Source organism: Pinus tabuliformis, chromosome 2_2 (assembly GCF_031772625.1).
Source record: "Pinus tabuliformis cultivar Carrire ecotype Pingquan chromosome 2_2, CPIR1, whole genome shotgun sequence".
NCBI lineage: Eukaryota > Viridiplantae > Streptophyta > Pinopsida > Pinales > Pinaceae > Pinus > Pinus tabuliformis.
In genome coordinates, this window is record NC_142300.1 from 527,181,643 (window position 1) to 527,199,246 (window position 17,604).

Here is a 17,604-nt window from a genome sequence, read left to right on the forward strand (position 1 = left end):
CATCACATATACAGGGAGCGCAACTAGATTTCCGACAAATTATCCAAGGAGGTCGCACTCCAGCCATGGGGGCACTGGTTGATTTAGGAGCAGATTGACCAGGATTTCTACCAATATTTCCACTGACCATATGAGGACCAACCACTTGATGGGGCCAACATGCCCTCATTTGATGATATTTTTTGATATATATGTGTATATATTTATATTAGCTCTTTCATGTATATATTGCTGACAGAATTTCTATTAGTTTTGTTTAGATTCCCAATCTGGAAAATTTTAGATGAGTTACTATATGAGAGTGGCACAACCACCTATATAGCGTATGCTCTTTAGCATCTACAACATATAATTTTCAACATCTTAATGAAAATTACGATTTTTCCTTGGGGAAAAAATGGGTTGATAGTAATGACAATACATAGTTCAAGTAATATTCTCATGTGATAACAATGCCAAGGATTTTTAACATTCAATGGGTCTTTTGCAACTTGATGACCACTAGCTTGTTTGGCCCTGCTTTCTCGCCCTTCCATCGACGCTTGATTGCCTTCAATGCTCTAATATCCAATGGGATGAAATTCTAGAAGATGAAGCCCTCACACTTTGTCAAAAAGATTGAGGATATTCCAAAGGTAGAGATCAATGCTCCTCAGTCCATAACAAGGGCCCTTGAGCTTGTAGAACGAGGTTTGATGGATCAGTTAATGGGGATCTGGCCTTCTCTGTGCTCCTTGAAGTAGTGGGTAAATAAAAGTTAGAAGCACCGATAAAGGATCAAGTTTCTTCTTCTTTCTGCGGGAGAGGGTTTTATACCTTCTTCTTCAAGAATAAGGAAGACTAGGACTTGATCTTCAAAGATGGCCCTTATTTCATGGATGCCCAAGGTATCCGATTTAGATTGATGAAGCTTGGATTTTAACCTAGAATGTGGTGTTCCTTCAACAATTTTAGTCTAGGTTAAATTCCCCTTCCTCCCTTTGCATTGTTGAAACAATGCCACTTTTAAAAGTATTGGAAATTCCTTGGGCAAGTATATTGATCGTGTTGAGCCACAAGAGGGTTTGTTTTCTTGTGCTAGGATTTGTGTGGAAGTAGACTTGGTCAAAGGGCTTCTAGTTACAATAAATCTTAACGTAGATAATTGGTCCCATATCCAAGAGGTGGATTATTATCATATTCCTTTTAAGTGCATTGTTTGTCATGAGTACAAACACTTTGCGAGAAGTTGCAGAAAGAAGATCAAAGAGCAATAGAATCTTGTTGAAGAACAAGATCAATGGAAACAACCCAAAAGGAGAAGAGGACCATCCAAATAGACTAACAACTAGCAATGACAAAGCAATCCAACATGAAAAAAAGGCAACGGCCCAACCTCTCCAACCCAAGCGAAATTAGCTTGGGGAGAGGGTACTAGTAATCAAGGTGTAGGGAAGGCTAATAGCAATAGTTTCAAAGTGCTCAACTTGGTTGAAGAGGAAGGAGGCATTCTCTCAAGCAACATCCCTCCCTCTCCTGAGAAGGACTCCAAAGCCTCTCCTTGTCTTACCGAGGATGGAATTATTCCCATTGAGGATACCCTTGTCCATGTGACATGCAAGATTGACCGAGGGAAAATTCTACTCTCTTAGGGTGGCTTGAATGGGCCCTTCCCTTGCTAATTCAGTTGATGAAAAAATAGAGACAAAGAAAGAGAAGGAACAAGATCACATTCATCATAAAGTGGAAAGAAAAGCGAATAAAAAAGGTTCGAATAGAAAAAGATGAAAATGACAAAGAATTGGGAAGACAAAGAATTTTGGACAACCCCATCACAAGGAGACAAAATACGAGGAAAGGAGGTAGTTTAGGCCTTAATCAAGGGGCCGCAAAACATAATAGCAAATGATGAAATTAATCTCTTAGAATAGCAGGGGGTTGGGGTCGAATAAAATAATGTGAGGGATTAAATAATTAGTTCAAAGAGGAAAACCCTATATTCTCTTTCTCCAGAGACTAAATTGAGATTTGTGGTCAATAGTTTGGTTTTAAATATCAACTCCAAGAGTTCTAATGATAAACTTATCCAAACCTAAATCATCCACTAGACTCAAGGAAATCTATTGTAATCAAGGATTATATTTTGAAATAGGCTATATGTACTTCAAATTTTGTTTAATTTTGGGGCTCTAAGGGAAAGTATTCACCTCCAAAGACCCCTATATGCTTAGTATCAATTGTATTCCTCTTTGGAATAATTTTTTGATTAAAAAATATGTGTCCATGTTCAATTTGGAGTTGACATGTGTCCCTTTAAAAAAAATATTTTAATAAGAAAAGTGAGATATAATAAAAAACAAAATAGAATATACATGTTTGGTTTGTTTAATTAAAAATATTATAAAACACCAATAATCTCATTTTCAATGGTCATACTAAGAAGAAATGGTAAAAATATTTCACTCACTCTCAACCATAAATGCTTGGTTGTTTGATTAAAAGTATAAAAAAACTTCAATAATCTCACTCTTAGTGTCCATACTAAGGAGAAGTGGTAAAAATATCTTGCTTTCACTCTTAACTATAAATAAAATATTTAGGTGTCCATATGAAACAACATAATCTTATATTAAGTTTATAGAAAAATAAAAAAGTTAAAAGTTAAAAAAGAACTATATCTACATTATATAAAGCAATTGAAAAAAATATTTTTTATAGTTAAAACATTTTAAGAGTCTCATTGTTTTATGCCCAAGATTTTTTTTGTCCATTTTATCTATTCAAAAATGCAACATAAACAATGAAAAATTACAAGTGGTCTCTCTTTATATATATATATATATATATTCAAAAGATTAAATCAATAGAGGTACAAACATTTTATTCAATTTTTGCACTCTAAATGAAGTTTTTACCTAGAGATTTGATCTCTCCCAACTCTAATTAGATCTGTGGTTAAGATGGATCTATATTAATTTTAAAATTACTTGTCATCTCAATATCTTATACTAATTTATAGTCTTTAGTTTTTCTAAATAAAACAAATTTATTAAAATTTATGCCAAAATTTAAAAAACACAAATATAGGATGAATTTAGGATAAATTTAAAACATGAATACTAAAATTGATGCCAATAAGACATGAGTTAGAATTGGTTTAATAGGAAACACAAATATATGATGAATTTAAAACACACTTATTTGACTTGAGTACTAAAATTGATGCCAATAAGACATGAGTTAAAATTGGATTAATAGGAAAATCACAGTTATCAAGGTTCATTTCATTTTGTCAAAATGTCGAAAATAAATTTATGGGTTGACCGAAGATTTTGAAAATATCATAGAATTTGATGATAAAGAGAGAGCTGTCTTGGCCATAGATTCTTAAAATCTACCTTGAACAACACAATGCTGAGAAGCCATAAATTTGACAAAACTGATTTTTTATTATTTTTTCCCTGTTGACTGGGCCACTCTAAAACGTAACATCATGAACATTGGGAATCCTTGTAGAATAAGATGAAAGAGCAGATAAAGTAGCTTATGTATTCATCTGGAATTTAAATTTTGTGGCAAATTATCATGTATAATTTATGGAATTGATTAATAGGTATATTATCATGTATAATTTATGCAATACATGATTGCACTGCCCATTTCATTTTTATTAATAGATCCCTGCTGGCTGACTCAGGGAAGGTTTATTGAACGCTCGGAAGTAGCAGAGGTTATGGAAGAAGTGGGCACTGCAGAACATTCAGGCATCGAGCCCTTGGGATATCGCCTAAAATCTTGGCAGTAATCGTAGACCATGTATTTCTTTTGTACGACTTCCAGAGCTTGAAGCTGGTACCGGTTGAGGTCGGGAGGAAAAATACAATCCAAAAAACCGCCTTGCGAACAGTACTGATTATCCAGATTGTGAAGTTTGTAGTTCAATACTGGAGGGCAGGCCACGTTGATGAAGTTTGTGTATGTTGAGATGAATGGCTGGTAACTGTAATTGGCTTTGTATCTTCCCCCATCTGTTGCCCATGAAGAAGCGTCCCATATAGTTGCATAAACTGACATTGGTCTGGAAGGATAAATCACTCCCAAGCTCTTCACCATAGGAAATGTTCTAATGGGAATACTGTCCACCATGAACCTGCCATACCAGACAGTAGGAACACAGTAATTTCATCATTTGTCATTAACAAGTCAAGAAAATGATGGTAATTTCATCATCTGTCATTATCAAATCAAAAGAAAATGATGATAATTTCATTGTCATTATCAAATCAAGAAAATGATGAGAATAATCAGGAATGGGAGTCTGGTGTAATACTTGCATTTATATAAATTAGATAGTTAATAAATGCGAATAATCATAAAAACTGTTAATAAATACGAATAGTCATAAAAACACTTGCATCAGAATACAGAATACATATCACATTGTAAACCTTCAACCAAAAAAATCATTATACATACAGGATTTGACGAGGTGTCCAAAGAATTGTGTAGTTATGGAAGTCTTCAGTAGGGTCGAACCAGAGATGGAATTTCTGTTCCCTGCCTATGATATGGCTTCCGTCTCCTGTCCCGTTTCCATAGACGTTGGTCTGGAGTGTGTAAGGCTCCCCAGGTATTGTTCCCAGGAACTCTATGTCTATTTCGTCATGCCAACCTGGGTAAACTTGGTTGTTTGACAGCTGAGCAAAAATCATAGTTATGCAACACAGATTAGACTCACGATCACCTGAATCAATTTCTACTCAGTTAATTTATCAATTGATGCATTGAACAAAAGCAGAAGATACCTAAAAGGTTTTGTGTGTTTTTGATAATGGTGGAGCTTCCACCACAAAAACATGATATAGGATGTTTTCTATAATTTATATTTTTTTTGGTAGCAGGAGTTACTGGGTTTATTATTAAAGGATTTAGGGTTAATTTTGATATAAAAATTGAAATTGAGTACAGTCTGGGGTTGGTTAGACAATTACACAAATAATATAGTTGAGATATATTGAATATTTCAAGTTCCTATTCTGGCTAAAGAAGAATACATCAAAGATTTGGTGGTGTTGGGAGATTTGCATCTGGTTATCCATGAGCTTGTTCATGGATCTTTGCCTCAGGTTTGTAGGTAGCTAAACATCATTGATAGAAATCAGAAATCAGAAACTATCTTTCTTTACTACTAGTTTCTTTCATGTACTGAGAATGAACAATTCTACAGCGGATGGTCTTGCCAATGAAAGTGTAAATTTGGAAGCAAGAGTCCTAATGAGAAATGGTATGGGCCTTCTGTGGCAACTATTCCTTAACAATGAGTTGCTATCTAGTGTAAATGTTCTCTGTATCTACATGTCTTTTGGAGAATCTACACCTCCAAAAACAATGTGTCCTCTAAGATACTAAAACAACTAAGCCTCCAAGAATTTTCATTGTACTCATCTGATGTACAATCAGTTATCTAAGAGCTCATTTTAATTTAACACAATATTCCCATCACCTTTAAAAAAAATAAAAAAATTACACAGTTTTATTAAAAAAAAAAAAAAAAAAAAAAATTCAACAAAATCGATAGAGTTACATAGAATGAAGTGATGATTCCTGCAGTGTAACCGGCCTGAAGTTTAACAGCAGCATTGAAAAAACCATACATGTATGCTTCTTTAGACTTGAACCCGCTACCTGTTAACCACAACAGACAACATATCACATAGTTTTACGTCACAATAAATGAATTTAAAGCCATGTTCGTTTTCAGACATGAAAAGGCGAGAGAGGTGTGTTACCAGATGATCTGTCTAATGTGAGTGTTACTGAGGACTCATCTTGGGAAACCTCTTGGTGTTGCGCACCCCATTGATTGGCATAGCCTTCTGAAAACTTCAAAGTCCTGAGATAATTCATCATAGGAACACCAGGCAATGATGGGACAGCTGAATTTTTTTCAGAATTAGCTGCTAAGACCACCTTGATTATATGTTCTTGATTCACTAAAAGAATTAGCAAACAAGAGAGGAAAACTGAAATGCCTAATTCCAATCTGCCAGTGTAAGGGAGGATTGAGTTCAGGTGGGCAGCCATATTCAAAATCTATGCAGCAATTCAAGATTCTCAAGAAAATTTGTTGGTGGTTTTCTATGGAGTCCTGACATACATTTATACAGTGGCAATCAGCCCAGGATGGGGCTAAAAATGAATAAGTTGGAGCACTAGCCCTCTGTGTGAAACTGAACTACACTACACCAAACGTAAATGATACGTTATTTGATGGATGGATTGTGGAAAATGCTGTTAAATGTGAATTGGTCTCAGATTTCTTGCTGAATGTCAATTGCAATCAGTGCAAGGGCACCATCCTGGAACAAGCTTTTTTTGTATGCCACTCTAAATCATGGGATTTTCATTTTTTTGTCAACTGATGCAAGGCTTTGCATGCCTAAAGAAAAAATGAGTCTAATCAGTCAATCTCATGTTTCTCGCCAGCCCAATACGTTGGCTAGATGGATCATGTGTGTGCATTGTTTTTATTTGTATCTTCTGATTTTAAAATACTGCTAGATGGATCATGTGTATGCACTTTTGTTTCTTATATGTATATTTTCTTTGTTAGGTATAAATCGGATTGGGGAATGAGTTATTAGGTAGATTTGGGTAGAATTTCAGCTAAATGAATTTAAGAATTAAATTTAATAGAGTTTCACCGATATGAATTTAAGATCAGTTTTTGGAATAGTGAAAATCTTAATTTAATTTTGTAAAAGTGTGAATGGTGGATAAATTTGAATGTATCAGACTAACACTATGAATCAGAAATATATATATTTTGGTTGAACATAAATAGGATTGGAAATCAATAAAATTTAATTGGTCTAAAAATTTAAAATCAATTTTCCTAAATATTGCTGCAACCCTAATTCGAACTTTAATTTTATAAAATTATAAATAATCTTAATATACCATACTAACATCATTAATCTCAACCATTTTACTACTCAAACTACATACTACATGTAACACATATATCTTTTGATTTTAAAATTCTGAACTAAAGGATATTAATCAAGTGGGTTTTCTATATCATATAACATGTTAAATGACTTAAAACTGCAATATTTGATAACTACTCAAACTACAAGTGACACATATCTCTTTTGATTTAAAAACACTTAAATAAAGAATCAAGTGGGTTTTCCACATCATATAGCATGCTTAGTATCTTAAAACTGCAATCAAAATTTGGGAAAGGTCAGAGATTAGCTGGGAAAGGAAAGTAACGTCCTAAGCGACGAGAGGGAAAGTTTACAGGGAGGAAGAATGTGGAGTTACATGTGACATTGTTGAAAACAACAAAGCTAGGTCGTGACAAACACAATGATTAGTACAGTAAAAATTTATATGATATGAGTGTCAATGTGGGTCTTACCAATTAAATTTCCTTCATTTAATAGGTCACGTTGGTATCAATGGTTATTTCTCTCAGGTTGAGAGAGACAAATAGACGAGATAGAAGCGTCTTGGATAACAAGATAGGTGGAGATTTATATGAAATGGATTTATAGCGTATTAACTATGCAGTATGCTCTTCACTGGTTACCTGATAGTCTTATATTTAATTATTTAAATATGATTATGCATATATTTCCAATATAAAACAATTGGGATAAGTTGCCTATAAATATGATTAATTATTTAAATATGATTATGCATATATTTCCAATATAAAACATATGTGCAACTAGTCCCTGCCTCTGGATAATTAGTTTGTCCCTGCCTGTTTGGATAATTAGAGAAATATGTTGTACAATGTGATATGCTGTTATATAACGTCAACGCCATATTCTAAAACACTAAGTTTAAAAGTGCACCCTTAACCGATTGGAATAGAGAGTTTCTCATTAATCACAGTAGAATTTTCTATAGCTGAAGTGAAGGGCCTTCGGGTTGCACAGGGAGAAAATATATTCCTTTGAAAGCTGATATCAAGATCCATCGGTCGACCTGTTTGTTAACAGGCTCGAATAATGGATATTTTCTCGTCTGTTGCAGTTCCCCATTTATCGGTTACCGACCATGGAAGATAGCAAAGATTTGACGCTGTTGAAACTACTTGCCAGTCCGATTGGACCAACATAGGGGTCGTCCTGTCAACTAACAGGTATGACAGGCGGAAACATTCTCATCGATGCAATTCCATCACACCGCCACCACTTTATGGTGACTTTATATGGAAAACACTACAACTGTGAGTGTTGGTCGACAAGCGTTGGGCGGTCCCATTTATTAACAGCATTAACAGAATTGATCCGTAAATTGCGGTGGATATTTTAGTGGACAGTTCGTATTCGATAATAATATATTAAAATTATAATTTTTTACACTATTACAGTTGTATTAATTTTTTAGATATGTAAATTTTACGATAATTAGTACATGCAATGGAATGGAAATTTTTTTTAGAGAGAAAAAGCTTCATTGTATTATATTGAGTCAATATAAAAGCTCCGGATGATACAAAAAAGTGGCTCAAAAGATGCAGCCACGATTAGAAGCACCGAGGACATATACAACATCACAGATCCATAAAAAAGACATCAGAAGAAACAATAGACAGATCATGACAGATTTGAACTGAGGATCTTTTACAGGTCAGCCATAAAGCATGTCAAATGCACCAACAAAAGGATAAAACCAAAAAACATGTCAAAAAACTAAGGAGCATCAAGATTTAATAACCAGGGATAAAGAAATCCTGGACAAAACAGGGATTCTCTCCCTCTTTTACTTCCATAGACCATGACCCTGTGCCTAAGAGCAGACCCTTTTTAGATAGGCAGTCAGCTTGGAGATTCTGAGCACGACAAATGTGTTGAATGGAACAATCTCTCGTGAGCCCCCATAAGAACATTATCCTGTCCATCCAGCCTGCCATGTGAGGGCTTCTTATGTGGCAAGCTCCATTTACATGATCGATCACCGATTTGGAATCACCATAGATTGAAATAGCCTGTAAATCAAAAAACACACAGAAGGCAAGAAGACCCGCTAGAGCTCTAGCCTCAGCCATACTATTAGAGCCTGTTCCTCCGTTCCATGAAATTAGAAATTGAAGCTCCTCGTCCATACAAATGTGAACTCCGCAGCCGCATATGTTTTGTTGTTCAGCTCCGTCAAAGAATGCTCTAGGGAACCTGTTGAGGGAACATTCTTTTCCTTTCGTGATGGCTTTCTTCATTTTGGGCTGCCTTTTTGGCACTGAATCATAGATGGCTATGATGTGTTGCAGAATAGAATTTAGGGGTTCCTTTGAATCTTTGAAGATTTTACAATTTCTCCACTTCCATGCACACCATAGGACAATAATAATGAGAGATCTCCATGGCTCTCTTTGCCCACTCCACCATTCAAAAGCTGCATGGGTAGAAACAAAAACAACATGAGGAAAACCATAAAGAATTGCCAGATCATACCAGATTTGCAGAGAGGATTTGCATTGGAAGAACATGTGATAATTGGACTCCTCAGCTGATTCGCACATCGAACACCTGCTTGGACCGTGCCAGTTCCTTTTCCTTAAATTATCCCACGTCAAATTCTTGTTGTGAAACACCAACCACGAGAAGCAGATTAATTTAAGAGGGCATCCCGACTTCCAGAGGATCGAAGGATATTTAGAGCTAGAGTGAGAGACCTTTAAATTAATCATATCAGAGTAAATATCTTTTACCCGGACCGGCAGTTGAGCATTTGGCACTGTCCAGATTAAGTGGTCAGCTGACCCGTAGCGATGAAACCCACAACTACCGAGAGCATCTTTGATAAAATTCCATAACAAAACCAGAGACTCTGGCATACGAAGATCGTTGGCATCCTTCCATAAAGGGGCTGGGCCATGCCAAGCAGATATGAGCTTGTCCCATGTAAAGATACCTTTCCTGTGGAAGAAGGATAAAAGTCTCTCGGGAAAGGATATGTTTTCGTGACCACACAAAATGGGATCGATACCAATTAATATTCTGCTACCAGAATGGAACCTCCACTTCAGATTCTTTAAAAAGTATTGCTCAATTTTCTAGAGACTAAGCCAAATAGAAAATCCATGCTTGGCTCCAATCGTTCCTGTTCTGTACCAGAATTCTAGATTTTTACCTTTCATGTATTTCATTTTAACAGTGATACTCCATGGCCCTTCCCCAAAAATACCTCTCCACAACGATTTGCATAGGAGCGCTTTACCAAAAGCCCTTAAATCCATTAATCCCCAGCCTCCAAGGCGCTTGGGCAAAGAAATCCTTTCCATTTTGGCGAGATGGAATTTCCTCTGATCTGACTTACCACCCCAAATAAAATTAGCAGAAACCTTGTTCATCTTGTGAATGATACTTGCAGGAAGGAAGAATATATGAGCCCAATAAACAGCCAACTGCGATAATAACAAGATATACCTTAGGAAACCTTTTCTGGAGAAAACCTAGCTCGAAGGTGAGGCCGCTTCGCTCTCTTTATCTATCTATAGGTATAAAGAAATAATTCATGTGGCCCGTGGGCTACTACAATGCACAAATCCTCTCTTTGTGCTCTACTTCCTATTTCTCCTAACTATCTTTGTTCAGCTATGGAATAAAATGCTCTCGAAAGATGGAATGCCTCTTCCTCCTAGTGGCCCGATTATAGCACAACCCGATAGCATACTAGTGGTTAAGTTTGACTACATCAACTCTTAACTAGAGTTACAATATAAAATCTTCTAGAGTATTTTACATCAAAAACACGTCCCTAGCCTTTTTTCCTTGAATAATGGGCACTCACACGACATCCTCCCAAATTATACGCGTGAAAACAGGAAGACCAACTTCTAAGTGGCATAAATTTTGCATACAAACTCCGATTGATGCGTTTCTTGTGTTGTTGGAAAGATCTCTGTGTATAGAATAACATGAAAAAGTGTGGGACTAGAGCAACAAAATTTTACCCCCAAAAAACATCGTTTGATGTCTCAAAACATTCTTGGAAGATTCCAGACCCCGATTTGCCAAACTGGGTCCTGCTGGTAAAAACGGTCCCATGAGCTGATTCCTCCACTTTTTCCACTCCGATTGCGTCGAGATGGATGAAAAACAATATAATGATCCAACCTGGATCAAGAACTGACTAGTGAGACATTTCATGGTAATAAAAGTCTCATCTATCACCATCATCATTGATCAGTTGACCCCTAAAGAGTTGACAAAGAAGAGCAAAAACCACCAAGCAGCAGGCAGTCCCACTCATAGACGAAAACATTCCTGTCAAATGTGGTTACTACCACCGCCAACCAATAGATTTCTAAGGGGTTCTTTTCATTATATGAAAAGAGAATACATATGTCATAGATCATCATCTTCTGTGTCTGTTATCCATGTGTTGTTTCACAAAGTGTCTAGGCATCGCGACAACACTCAGAGTAAGGGCTGTCACTCTAATATTTACTCACTCTGTTTAAACCCTCTCCTAGACTAGTCAAGGGGGATAGTCCCTATCATGAATGAATGAGAATAACCTGTGAAACACATGCTCTAGGAGACTTAAAGATGGACAACTTGATGAATTTAGAACAAATCTTGGTCAACCGAGATAGATAGATTAAAATAAGACACAGCCACGAGACAAAAATAATTATAGACTAGTGCCTTTATATTCAATTAACCATAGATTAAAAAGAAACAAGTTATCGCAAGAAATTTATAAATATGGAAAAGCGATGATCATGACCAGCTAAATGTTAACGCTTAAAACCTTATCACGCAAGATATTCTTGCAATTAAATCTTGTGAAGAATTATGAAATTTAAATGTTAAGAAATGATTCCAGATTTAAAATGATTTTCATTAATAACATAGATCTAGAATAATTCATCATTTTTCAATAGTCAATGATTTTAAAACATCAATCACACCTGCCAATAGAAAAATCACTACCACGAAAGGACACCAAAGAACTTTAGATTAAAATTTTAATAAAAGTTTTAATGTGACAAAAAAATAAAATAAAAAAAAAAACTTAACTAAATTAAAATTTTAATGGATCGTAGGCCACATAAAAATTTCTTAAGTGTGAAAGTTTAGATTCCCTTTTGATTTATTTCATTCAATGTCAAAGTCACAAAAAAAAGAGATGTTTTTTTGGAAATCAAAATAAATATATAAAAAGAAAAAAAGAAAACCCAAAAAACATAAATTAAAATTTTTAATTTTGTTGAATTGAGACGTCTGTGATCCATAATAGTTATAAGAAGAGCTTCGGCGTAAATCACATATAGAAAGACTTTTGTCGACGCGTTTCGAGCCAGCAAGTGTGGCTCATCGTCAGGACAAGTTGAAGAAACAGATCCAGCTTTGCATGTTAAATAGTCTGAGCAGGGCCTCCAACAGCTATCTAGATCAACGGCTAGCTTTGACTTAGGGACAGTCAAAAAGTCAAATGGATTATTTAAAGGAAGAAAGTTAATGACCAAACCTATATATAAATATATAATTATATAAATGAAGGGGTTTACGTTATTAATTCGTTAAACATGTATAATTTAATAATTAAAAAATTTTATTAAATGGGAATTAGTTAAAATAAAGACCTAACTTTTCTATAAATAAGGTGAATGTAAGATGATAGTTAAATAAAATAAATAATAATCATACAAATCAGCGATTAAATAAATAATAATAATATATATTCGTTAATAGATAAATAAATAAATAGATAAAAAAATATATAAAAATAATAATAATAATAATAATATATATAAATTAGTTACGAAAGAAATAAATAATAATAAGAAAATAAAAATGATAATAATACTAATGTATATTCGTTAATAAATAAATAAATTATAAATAATAACAATATATAAAAATTAGTTAAAAAAAATAATAAAATAGATAATAATAATAATATATATTCATTAATAGATAAATAAATAAATTAATCGGGATCGGATGGGTTTCTCGCGTCGCGTTCGCAAGGGGCTAGGATAACCTAGCCGCAGGAGCTGCAGGAAATCGGGAGACTTGCCGGAACGTTTAGCGCAGAACAGGGATCGGGGTTGGTTCCCTGTCGGACAGACTGCGACTGCGGTTATCTAGAGTTGACCGGTATGGAGGACTGCGAAGCTACGGAGCTTGTGGATTACTCCGCGGATCCACTAGAGGGGATCGCCATCTTTGGAAACCCTACCGCCTCGCCCGATCCAGCTGTTGAATATGCAGCCGCCCAGGACACCCTACCGGTGGTTTCTCTGCCATCTCCTCCCACATCCCCTGCTCTGGAAGGCCCGCCCTTTCCTCCAGGGACTGCCCTCCTCCTATCCTCACTATCCTCCGACACCTTAGCATTCGATATGCTATCCCCGCCTCGAATCGAACCTCTCTCTGCACCTATTGAAATTAGGGCATCAGCGGACATCCCCATCGCACCTGCAGAGAATAGGGCATTCGCCGAAAACCCTCCCGCACTGGTCGCGTCAAGGGCTGTAGCAGAAAAACCCTTGAATGAAGAAGGATTAAGGCCCTCGGGCAGCTTCAGCTCGCCAGCCCTCAGCGCACAGCCCTCAAAATTCTCATTTGGGGTCGGGGTCACAAACCCACTTGAAGATCATCCGTCGGCTCCGTGCTCGAAGAAGAAATCAAGGTGCATAAGGGAAACAGTTAAAGACATTTCTGTAACATTTGGAGATCCCTCAAATTTCAAAGAATCTATGGCTCTGGCTCGCACGGTTCTGGTAGGACATGTGCGGGGACGCACATTCTCGGCGGACAGATTGAAACTTTGGGTGAAAGAAATTTGGGGCACGCTATTCACTGAATTGCCGGACGTACAAGAACTCCCAAGGGGATGGTTCTCCCTCCACTTCGCAAAAGAAGACCACACGAATACTGTACTGGCACATAGAAATGGCACCAGTGCTTCTGAAGAGGTGGTGCCCCCTATTTGATCCGGAGCGTGAACAGATTGGAGCTGGCCCTCTATGGGTGCGATTGCCGGGTTTACCCCTGCAATACTGGAATGAGGAAGCATTTGTTAAGATTGGGAATGCGCTGGGTACGTATTTGGATCACGATCGATCCTATAAGGAGACCAACAAAAGAATCCTTGCTAGAATCCTGGTTCATCTGGACACCAGGGAGGGATTAGAAGCAAAAATGACTCTGCGATGGGGAAAATTTAGCAGAACTCAGATATTGGATTACGAAGGAGTCCCCTTCAGATGCAGCCGTTGCCACCAAGTCGGTCATTTGTATAAGGACTGCCCTCTGAACAACACTCAGGAAGGATCTCCAAAACCTTCTCCAATTGTCTCCGGCAGCGCTCCCCACAACACATCCCATTCATCCCAGAGCAGCGCGGGACCTCGCGATGAACCTGCAAAATTGGATAAGCGTAAGATTGCCCCTCCTTCGCCTCCGCTGACCAGGGCACGAGCAGCAGCAACGGCCGCGCAAGTGTCGGAAAGCTCTCCTATCCCTCTTACAATCTCATCTGATATCTCTTTTGTTCTTGAACATTCTGTGGCATGCTCGATGGTTCAGTGTGATATCCCCCCTCCCCCTCCATCTAATTCCACCGCTCCACCCGCACTGCCCTTTTCATCCTCGCCCTCTTCGCCATCATCATCCAGATCGGGCCCATCCCACCCATACTCCCTTCGCCCTCGTTCTTCACATCCGGAGACTTCTGAATCTCTTTCTGGGCTGGGTATTGTCCCTCTTGGCCCTGGGTTCCTCTCTACCTGGGGTCGCAAATCATATCTCAACAAGGCCATTAGGCATGCTGGCACGGAAGTGGCAGCTGGGCGTCAAGCCACTATTGACGGGGTCCTTAGAGCAACAAAACCCCCTAAGATTGGCCCCCCATGAAGTGCCTATCCTTCAACTGTAGGGGTCTAGCTAGCTCCCCAAAAAAGCTAGCTCTCAAACGACTTTTTGAGGTCGAACTTCCCGATATCATTCTCCTACAAGAAACCCTGGGATCTGCAGAGTCTGCTACTCGAGCCCTAGCCTCAGTAGGGGCCCGATGGAACTTCATTGCTTCTGATGCCATGGGCAGATCGGGTGGCCTGGCGTTAGGATACGACCCCAGAACTATCAGGCTGGACACATCTTGGGGCGGTCATGGATACCTAGGAGCTGATATATTCTCTATTGAACTTGGCCTATCCCTTCATATTGTCAACATTTACGGGCCTTGCCATCAGAGGGAAAATTTTTGGAGTCACCTTCTCAGCTGCAACCTACTAACATTGGACCACACCATCATTGGAGGGGACCTGAACTTCTCCCTAGGATTCAGTGAGTCATGGGGCTCATCGGCCCAAATCGACCCCATTACAGACTTCATGAGAAGGTTATTGGAGCAGCATGACTTCATTGACATTCCCTTGCAGAAGCCACAACCTACGTGGAGAAATAGAAGGATAGGTTTGGCTGCTCTGGCCCGCAGATTGGATAGATTCTTGCTAAAGGGACCCCTGGTTCATCATCTGCACTCATACAAACAGTGGGTAAGCACTGGAGGTATCTCCGATCACTCCCCTATTGCCATGGAATTCCTGGGTCCACATCAAAAACCCAAAGCTCCTTTTAAGTTCAATCATACGTGGCTTCAAGACCCCTGCTTCTTAAACCTGATCACTGCATACTGGAGAGCACACCCCATTGATCGTGAATCCTCGATGGCAAGGGGATTTGTTAAAAACCTTATTGGGCTCAAGCATATAGTGATCAACTGGGCAAAGGAGAAGAAGAAAAGAGAGGATGAGCAGCTTATCAAGGTGGAAGAGGACCTAAATGTACTACTAGACGAAAGAAACTTAGGATTCATATCTCAGGCCGACAAGGCTCGCCTCGTGGAGCTGGAGAACCAGAAGAATTTGATACTCAAGGGTAGGGAGGAATCCATCAGACTTCGCAGCCAAGCCACTTGGCTAAAAGCCGGAGATGAGAACTCCAGATTCTTCCACAACTTTGCCAAAGGAAGGAAAGCGGCGAATACCATATGGAACCTTCCCCTCCCCGAGGGGGGTCTAGCGGATTCCTTCAACAAGCTCTCATATCTGGGTACCTCTCACTTCAGGGGCCTATACAAGAACCCTGAAGGCACAAATCTGGCAGAGATCATCAATGTTGCCACTCACTTTCCCAGATTCGTTGAGGCAGAGGAATCAGAGGACCTTGAAGCCCCCGTCACTATGGCAGAACTGGAGAGTACTATCAAATGGTTCCAGAAGGAAAAGAGCCCAGGACCGGATGGATGGACTATAGAATTCTACATTGCCTTCTTTGATCTTCTGGGTGAGGATATTCTAAAGGTTGTGGAGGAAAGCAGGACCTCGGGCAGTCTCTACAATGCCATTAACTCTACTTTCATCGCCCTTATTCCTAAATCTGACAACCCATCCTCTTTTGATGACTTTCGCCCCATATCCCCCTGTAATGTCCTCTATAAGATCATCTCTAAGACCATAGCCAATCGGATCAAGCCCATTCTATCCAGACATATATCCCCTCAACAATTCGCATTCCTGGAAAACAGGCAGATCCATGAAGCCATTGGCTCGGCACAAGAGGCGATACATTCCATCTGGACCAAACATCTCAAGTGTATTCTGCTGAAGATAGATCTATCCAAGGCATTTGACCGAGTGAGCTGGCTATACATAAAGATGATCCTGATTCATACTGGCTTCCCCCCTACCTTAATTAACTAGATCATGGCTTGCATCACCTCTCCCACTTTTAGCATCTTGATCAATGGATCAGCCTCTCACTTCTTTCATTCTGAAAGAGGGCTGCGACAGGGCTGTCCCCTCTCGCCACTACTCTTTCTTTTGGTTATCGAAGCGCTAAGCAGGCTTCTCATCTCTGCAAAAAGGGAGGGGACTATCAGAGGCCTCAGAATCTCGGATGCATGCTTCCTCACTCACCTCCTATTTGTTGACGATGTCCTGATTTTCCTGGATGGCAGTGTACAGGACTCAACCTCCTTTATCCGTATACTTGACCTCTTCTCCAAAGCTACAGGCATGGAAGTGAACAGATCAAAGTCCTCTATCACCATGACTGGTACTTCGGTCAATGAAGTGCATGTAGCCAGACAGGCTTTCCCTTACACCACACAGCCACTGGACAGGGGCCTAAAATATCTGGGATATTGGCTGAAACCAACAAATCAAAAGATCGCTGACTGGGTATGGCTAGTAACAAAAATTGAAAAAAGGCTAACTTGTTGGAGCCACAGATATCTCTCAAGGGCTGGGAGACTTACCCTGATCAAATTTGTCCTTGAAGCTACTCCAGTATTCTGGATGGCACTGGCATGGATACCTCGAAACATTCTGGCAAAACTTCAACATCTTTGCAACAGATTCTTATGGGCGGGCAATCAAGACAAGCGTACTTTCGCCTGGATTGGCTGGAACAATATCACCTTACCTAAGAAATGGGGAGGTTGGGGGTTGAAGGAGCTCCCCATCTTCGCTAAAGCGCTAGCAGGAAAAATGGGATGGGCCCTACTGACGACCCAAAGTTTATGGACCAACATTACATTCCATAAATACATCTGGCCACTCAGCATCAGTGACTGGGTTAGACTCCC

General features: G+C 38.7%; 1 protein-coding gene across 1 annotated transcript; it reads right to left on the minus strand.

The window, feature by feature from the left end:
- Nucleotides 1-3,672: 3,672 nt before the first annotated feature.
- On the minus strand, nt 3,673-6,063 carry LOC149193673 (putative xyloglucan endotransglucosylase/hydrolase protein 32). Its single transcript, XM_089407396.1, has 4 exons — nt 5,769-6,063; nt 5,564-5,664; nt 4,456-4,676; nt 3,673-4,129 (listed from the first exon to the last, which is right to left on the minus strand). The coding sequence occupies exons 1-4, from the start codon at nt 6,061-6,063 to the stop codon at nt 3,673-3,675; spliced, it is 1,074 nt and encodes a 357-aa protein (XP_089263522.1).
- Nucleotides 6,064-17,604: the final 11,541 nt, after the last annotated feature.

Excerpts from the sequence above, each read along its gene's own strand:
- LOC149193673 (XM_089407396.1), bottom strand. The coding sequence starts at position 6,063 with ATGGCTGCCCACCTGAACTCAATCCTCCCTTACACTGGCAGATTGGAA. Across the intron at positions 5,665-5,768 it reads CACATTAGACAGATCATCTG|GTAGCGGGTTCAAGTCTAAA; the intron begins GTAACACACCTC and ends TGTGGTTAACAG. Across the intron at positions 4,677-5,563 it reads GAATCATCACTTCATTCTAT|CTGTCAAACAACCAAGTTTA; the intron begins GTAACTCTATCG and ends ATTTTTGCTCAG.